This window comes from Nannospalax galili, unplaced genomic scaffold (assembly GCF_000622305.1).
Source record: "Nannospalax galili isolate Female #2095 unplaced genomic scaffold, S.galili_v1.0 scaffold809, whole genome shotgun sequence".
Taxonomy (NCBI): Eukaryota; Metazoa; Chordata; class Mammalia; order Rodentia; family Spalacidae; genus Nannospalax; species Nannospalax galili.
In genome coordinates, this window is record NW_008360015.1 from 2,051,621 (window position 1) to 2,059,644 (window position 8,024).

General features: G+C 48.8%; 1 protein-coding gene across 8 annotated transcripts in view; it reads left to right on the plus strand.

Annotated features, from left to right (window-relative positions):
• The window catches only part of Trrap (transformation/transcription domain associated protein), a 123,430-nt gene extending 116,214 nt beyond the window's left edge, over positions 1–7,216 (plus strand). For 7 of the 8 annotated variants that reach the window (XM_029559093.1, XM_029559096.1, XM_029559097.1 and 4 more), the window contains 3 exons: positions 3,121–3,324; positions 3,800–3,994; positions 6,293–7,216. In XM_029559093.1, coding sequence (XP_029414953.1) covers positions 3,121–3,324; positions 3,800–3,994; positions 6,293–6,577 — 684 coding nt within the window. In that variant the 3' untranslated portion in view covers positions 6,578–7,216. The remainder of the gene's footprint in view (positions 1–3,120; positions 3,325–3,799; positions 3,995–6,292) is intronic. The other variant, XM_029559098.1, reaches the window with a different exon arrangement.
• Positions 7,217–8,024: the final 808 nt, after the last annotated feature.

The window sequence follows — 8,024 nt, forward strand, 5'->3', positions numbered from 1 at the left end:
CCTCTCCCTACACTTACAGAGAAGTTTGGAAATTAGACTTTAAACACCAGTGGACAGCACTGTCCTAACTCGAAGTGATGCAAGCCTGTTTGCACTCTGTTTATAGCTCGCTGTCTGAGTTCCCCTGGCATGTTCCTAGGGCCTTGGATAACAGTGCATGTCTATACCCTATGGGTTTTCTAAAATGCAAACTGTGGCCAACCCTGAAATCCTTGGGGCCCAGCTATTTGGGTTTCCTGAAGTAGGAGCACTGAGTGGGCCACAGGAATCCCAGACAGCCTGTGCCTATATCTCCCAGGGTGACAGAGGGCCCTCTCCTTGTTTGTAGATTCCTGCCCTTGACTGGGAAGATTTTGTCCAGGGTTTTGTGGAGCAGAGGCAGCAGTTTTGGCCCCTCCCCAGGTGCATCACCAGGAGAGGCCACGGATAGAAGCCGTGTGACCTGCCCTGTGTTGCCCAAGGGCCCATTGCAGTTTCTCTGGGTCCTATAACACTTGCTTTTGTTTAGGAGGATGGAGCTCACCCCATGGGTGATCCTTCTACCTCCATAGCACAGAGAGCCTGAGGTGGTCCCTAGGGAGGCAGCCTCCTACAGGCAGAGGAAGTGGGTCCACGATTGCTCATTGTCCTCTGGTAACCTGTGTTTGAGAACCAGTGTTGGGATGTTAGACAGCACAGGTCATGGCTTGGTCATTTTGTGGACCATGGGCAATGTGAGGTATGGATGGGAAAGACCAGCATTTCACTCTGAGAGTGGAAGCCAGTGGTCTGCAAATCATGTCTGCTTCACAGACAATCTGAGAAGCTGGTGTGGGGCCTTGCAGAAAGGCTGGCCACAGTGAATTCCCAGCTTCTCAGCCCTTCTCTCTACCTAGTTTGTTTTATTGCTGGCTTTGTTCCTTCATTTTCCTATATTTAATAACGCTTACTGAGACAGAATTCACACACCATGCAGTTTACTTTTGAAAACCTGTTTAATGGTGTTCACAGCTTTGCAGCCACCACCACGCTCTGTCTTTACAAAATTTCCCTCACCAGTCACCTGTCACAGCCCATTTCTCTCCACTTTGGCTCCTGGTGGGCCACGGACCTTTCTGCCTCTCCGGATCTACCTATTATGGACGTGACAAGAATGGAATTGGACTTGTGTGTCCGCCCACTTCCACTTTGAATAATGATGTGATTCTGCTTTGTAGCATGTTTTCTGGTGTATGAACATACTACCTTTTAATTTATCCCTTATCACCTGATGGACCTCAGAATGATTTACACTATAATGGGACCTGCTGTAGACATTGTTGCACATGTCTTTGTGTGAACATAAGTTTTCATTTCTCTTCAAGACAGATAGACAGACAGACAGACAGACAGACAGACACACACACACACACACACACACACACACACACACACACACACACCTAGGAGTAGAATTGCTGGGTCACTTGCTAGCTCCTTGTTTAACATTTTGATGAACTCTTCCAAAGGGCCTGCTGTGGTATTCTAATTCCTTACATCCATGCCAACAACTTGCTATTGCCTGTCTGTTTGATTGTAACCATTGTGGTGGGTGTGAGGTTCTAGCTCACTACAGTTGGTGACTGGTGACGACAGGTATCTTGTCAAGTGTTGACTGGATACTTGGAGAAATACCTGTTCAGGTTTTTTTGCTGATTTTTAAATTGGTGATTTGTCTTCTTAGAGTGAGTGCCAGGAAATGTTTTTCCGACACAATGGCTCTTCAAGACTTGCTCTGAAAAGTCCCATGTCGCCTTTAAAGTCATTTCAGTCTGGCAGGAGCTGATGACAGTCTTGAGGGTTGAGCCTAGGGCTGCACGCATGCTTGGCATGTGCTCTACTGCTGAACTGCAACCCCAGCCCGTGATTTGACTTGTTTTGTCTGTCAGCTCAGATGCTGTGAATTGTTAGGTTTCACGTCTGTTTTGCCGTGTTTGTCTCGGGGCATGCTGTTAGCAGCATGCATGATCCAACATTTTGAAACTCTGTGTTTGCCCTTGCTTCCTTCATGGGCAGAGCCTCACAGTCATACAGAGTGAGAGTGTGTACCTGACCTTCAAGGTTCCAGAGCCCCTGTGGCATCTCCTGCCCCAGCTCTTCTATTTAGCCAGCCTCTTGTGGTTCTGGCTTGTGACGGCCTCTGGCACCTGCAGTGTTATATAGTTTCAGTGACTGTCTTCAGCAAATGCTTTTGGGACTGAGTGAACTTAGTTCAGACAGGGACAAACCCTGTCAGTGAGATTTTTCTACAGAATGCTCCCAGACAGGTCAGAGAGGAACAGCTCTATAGGGATGAGGTTTTCCCACTCCAGTCACCATGACACTAGATTTCACCAGCCTGGGTGTGTTGCTCTCAGCAATCCTAGCTGCTATGGAGCTGGACAGAAGTACATGTGAACCGCTACCAGGTCCCCTGTTCCTACCAGGACTTGGCCTGCTGTTTTTGGGTGGGAACTCCTTGGACTGTCAGGAGCCTTTATTTCCAGAGGTCTGGGAAAATTGGTCTTGGCTTTTGGTATGGGGAGGTCTTGACAGTTCACATTCTACAGTTTTAGAGAGGTGCTGTCTGTACCACAGAGGACCTGGGTATGGAACTGAGACTGCCGTAGAGCTGCGTCTACCAGCTGCATTAATGGAACCAAGTAGCTTGATAAATGCTTCCTGATGCTGTCTCAAGTGTGCAGTCTGATAGCCTTGCAGGACAGAACTGTAAATGTCTGTTCTGTTTTTGAACTGGCTTTTAGGTTTATTTAACTTCTCTCATGTATTTGAAAAGAGGTGTTATTGGTACCAAGCTACTCTTTGGTTCTTTTTCTTAACTGGCCCGATAACTCCCTGAGTCATCAAGGGTAGAGGTGGTTTCATATATCAGCTGCACTCGTAGATAGCACACATCCCATAGCTGCGGCTTCTAGTCAAGCCATTGCCCAGCATCTGTGTTTCAGAGATTTGGAGGGAAACTGCAGTGTTGCAAACTCTCACATTCAGTCAGCTGACAGGCAGCAGAGTTCTTCAGTTGGTACCAAGTAAATGAAGAGTTGTGATTTGAGAACTTTCCATTTGCAGGGAAAAGGCAAAGAGTCACGTAGTGATGTGTTTCAGGTCCTCCGAGACATTCTGAAGGAGGTGCAGAGCAACATGGTGCCCCGAAGCATGCTGAAGGAGTGGGCCCTGCACACTTTCCCCAATGCCACAGACTACTGGACCTTCCGGAAGATGTTCACCATCCAGCTGGCACTGATTGGCTTTGCAGAGTTTGTCTTACATCTGAATAGACTCAACCCGGAGATGTTGCAAATCGCTCAGGTAGACTCTGCACCTACTCTGTTACTGCCCATGACACCCTTAAAAAATGTTTCCCTCTCTGGGCTGGAAAGATGGCTCATCACTTAAAGCACAGACTGCTCTTACAGACAATGGTTTCCAGCACCCGCATGGTGGCCAACCACTGTCTGTAACTCCAGTTCCAGGAGATAGAATGCCCTCTCCTCGCCTTGATGAGCATTGCATGCATATGGTGCACTTACATACCCGCAAACAAAATATTCATTAAAAAATAGGTGGTAGCATATGCCTTTAATCCCAGCACTCGGGAGGCAGAGGCAGGTGGATCTCTGTGAGTTCAAGGCCAGCCTGGTCTACATAGTGAGTTCCAGGACAGCTGGGGCTACAGAGAGACCTTGTCTCAAAAAGACAAAATAAATAAATTAAATAAATAAATAAATAAATAAATAAATAAAATTTTTTAAATTAAGAAAAACTATCTCCCTCTGAAACACAGGACACAGGCAAGCTGAATGTTGCTTACTTTCGGTTTGATATAAATGATGCAACTGGGGACTTGGATGCCAACCGTCCTGTCCCTTTCCGTCTCACACCCAACATTTCTGAATTTCTGACCACCATTGGTGTCTCTGGCCCACTGACCGCCTCCATGATTGCTGTTGCAAGGTGCTTTGCCCAGCCCAACTTTAAGGTAAGTCTCAGCATCTTCCTTTGAGAAGCACAGACAGTGCACCATGCTACCTACCCACCTGGGATAGTGGGGGCCTTGTAGGACCTGCTGCCCTGCTCACAAGGAGAAAGAACCTTGAAGTGGAATATTTGGGAAAGGTTTAGAATATTCTTTTGTCTAAAAGTGTGCAGGATGTGGATGAGACTATTTGGCAAAAAGAAATCTAGAACCCCCTGTTGGACCACTGCCTATCAGTTGTGGCTTTATTTTTTCTGGGACAGGGTTTCACTGTGTAGCTCTGGCTGACCTGGAACTTGCTATGTAGACCAAGCTGGCCTTGAACTCACAGTTATCTGTCTGCCTCTGCCTCCTGAGTGCTGGGATTAAAGGCATGCACCACCAAGCTTGGCCTGGGGTTGCTAGGGAATATGACATGATAGCTTTATTTGGAGAGGGGTGTACATGGCAGTCATGCAAGTGGGGTTCCGTGGTTGCTAGGTGCTTTGTTGGGAAAGTGCTTTGTTGTGTGTAGCTCATTCCAGGCGGGGTCCTGAGTTGCTAAGTTGCTCACCTCCCTCACCAAGATGTCCTCGGCCACCTGGCAAGCACAGGCCACTGCTTTGCGCACCTTGGCAGCACACAGCATTCAAACCTTTGATTTCTGGGTGCCCTCCTTGTGCGTAGGGTTTCACTGGCTGCATTTCAGTTGTTCTTACTACGTTCCCTCTGCATCAGGTGGGTAAATTGAGACCAGGGCAGCACAGTCAAAACTGGACAGGGGCTGGGGAGCAGGTTGCAGCCTGACCTGGGATTGAATTTCAGTTCATCCTGTATAGATCCACAGAGTGCCTCCCTTACGCCGAGGGGCTCTCAGTGGGCTGGGCCAGTTCTCCTTTGTTCCTTCTTCTGAGAACTTGTGTACCTGCATTTTTCTTTTGCTCCCCAGATACACAGTTTGCATCTGAGGAAGGCTTCAGAACTTAATTGCTTTTCAGAAACATTGACTCTGAATGGTTGGATTTTGAGACATGGTCTCACTGTGTAACTGAGTAGTCCTCCCACATTAGCCTTTGTGTTGGGTTTTGGGTGTATTCCACCATGCTCATAGGTCAGACCTGCCTGAAGCCAGGTTTCTTTTTGGAGGGAAACAGGGTCTACTATGTAACCAACCCTGCTTGGCCTCAAACTCAGAGATCCGCCTTCCTCTGCCTCTGAGTGCTGGCATTAAAGGCATGCACCACCGTGCCTGGCAAAACCAGATTTCTTCACAGTCCACATCTAGTGAGTACCTTTTGGTCACACTGAGGTGCACACCATCTTATGTCCCAGATCCTACTCCTTTGGCACCAAGCGAAGCAGAATAAAGCCCAGCTTGTCAGTCTGAAGTCCTTGGCCTCAAGTCCAAGGCTCCACCAGACCATGCTCGTCACCTGCCACTGCCCCTCTGGTGGTTGGAGTGATTCTTTTGGACAAGAGCCATGTCTCAGTTACTGTCTGATCGGGACCCTTTTGTCATTCCCTGCTCACTCGGAGTAAAGGCCGAGCTCTGATGACAGCCCCTGAGGCTGAGCCACCGCAGGTCTGCTAGATGCTGGTCTGCACACTATGTTCACTCACTCCTTTAATCTCCAACTGGTTTTGGGGGAAAGGATGTATTCCTATGCCCTGATGACAGATGAGGAAACTGAGGCATGGGGATTACTTAAGTAATTACTTAATTACTTAACTTTGCAAGGCTTCTCAGATAGGAGTGGTAGAGGCAAGGCATGAACCTGAGCTGTGACTCCACAGGTGGCCTTGGGAGCACCATGGCTTTGCGCAGCCTCCCCAGGCTCCCCAGCCACTCCAGCCTCTGCAGCTGTGCTCATCCTGTAGTGCCACATGGGCACCCTCACATCAGTCTCCTCCTCAGTGTGGCCTCAGCTGTGGATCATCTCTGGGTTCCTTTGAGAGCCTCCACCTTGCACCCTCAGTGTGCCCTTGCCCCAGGATATCCTGTATCACTTAAGATGTGAACCCCTTGAAGCATGGAGCATGGTGGTTTCCCATCTTATTCTCGGCTGGTAACGGACAGCTGGGGGAATGTGTTGAGTCCAACAGACACATTATACATCACACATTGGTCCACCATGGCAGTATGCTGCACCCAGACATGTGCTGCCCTGGCTTTCTAAAGACAAGGACATCTTGTCATAGAGGAAGTGGCTTCTTAGTCTCCACGTGGCTGGCATGTCTGCTGTAGCCTGGCCCAGCCTACCCTCAAGCTGCCTCAATCTTTCCTGGTGGAATACCAGCCCTTTCCCCCTTTGCTTTGCACAGGTAGACGGCATTCTGAAAACAGTGCTCCGGGATGAGATCATCGCTTGGCACAAAAAGACCCAGGAGGACACTTCCTCTCCCCTCTCGGCTGCTGGGCAGCCCGAGAACATGGACAGCCAGCAGCTGGTCTCTCTGGTTCAGAAAGCTGTCACGGCCATTATGACCCGCCTGCACAACCTGGCCCAGTTTGATGGCGGGGAGAGCAAGGTGAACACACTGGTGGCAGCTGCCAACAGCCTGGACAACTTGTGCCGCATGGACCCCGCCTGGCACCCGTGGCTGTGACCACATCTGCCACCCTACCCAGAATGTGAAGGGCCTGGAATTTTGTGGTGGATTCTTTATGATCCTCTTGCCTCTGTGAATGGGCAAGCTGTAGGAAGCACTTCCTTACGTGTGTCCCTTTTAAGTTCCAGAAACAACCTCAGAGCAGCTCTGTGCTTCTTTATAGACCTGTAACCAGTGTCCAGGAAACTCAGTGTCTGAGAAACAGCAAATCAGGAACAAACGGAGTTGTTGCGTTGCGTTTTGTTTTGTTGTGTTTTCTTTCCTCTGAGCACAAATGTTTATGCCGTCACCGGCTTTGGGACTCTTCCTAAGTTTTGGACACAGCTGAGCTTGTGTCGCCTTGTGAGGGAAAGGTATCCCTTGCCACATTGGATTCCGACTCAGCTGTGAAGGCCAGCAGGTGACCTTGCACTTTTACTGCTGGCTCTTTGGATATCTTCTACACATTACTGTCATTGTACCTGGAAAAAAAAAAAAAAGGAAAGAAATTTTTTTTCCTTCCTAATTTAAAAAGAAAGCAGTAGTTTTCCCCTTTAGTCTTTCTGTTACGTTGACATTTTTATAAGTCTGAGCTTTGAGAATGTTCTAAATTTGTACAGTGTGATTTTTTTTTTTTAGAATAAATATTTTATAAAAGGATTTGTCATCTTTTATTTCTGTGAGGTGTACACTGGCTCCTCAGGGACAGAGTGGGCTGTGGCTTAGTGATAGTGGCTGGGCACACACAGCCACCTGTGGTCACAGGTAGGTGAGGTCTTGGCTCCAAGGGTCAGAAGCCAGTATGTTCAGTTCTATAGTGACAGTACCATGCATTGGGCAGGGTGGCAGCATGCCCAGTCTGTCTCTTCCTGCTGCCCTGTAACCATGTGTGGACTGTGTTGGGGACCTGGGTTGGAGCCCAGCCATATGAGCTCAATGTCTGTCCACTCTCAACTTGAACAGGTTTTGGGAAAGCAGTATGGACAGAGTTGCTGGTAGATATGAGGCAGCACCAAGCTCATGACAAAGGATCCATGGCAATTACTAAAAACATGGCTCTGAACCTAAAGGGGCTTGCTGTTGGGCAGCATCCAGTACCCACGAGGACAGCTGCGTATGAGGCACGGGGATGGACCCACAAGGACCCCTCTTGGCCCTGGACTTTCTTCTGCCTCTCCTTGTCCCTGATGTGCTTGGGCCATCTCCTAAAGTGAGTTGTCAAGTTCGAGGGGACACAGCCTCATGGCTCCTTTGTGAGAAGATACTGTAAGATGCTAGGCACATGGCTGTGTCATGACTTGGCTAAAAACTCCTTTGTAGCAGTTTGGTCCCAGCAGCCACACTCCAATCTTTCTATGGGTCCCCAGTTGGGGTAGTGGGCCCTCAGCCCAGGAGATGTGGCTCTCTACTCACAGACAAAGGATTTCCTGTTCAGAGGGTGAGGAGTACATCCAAGGTCCCAGAG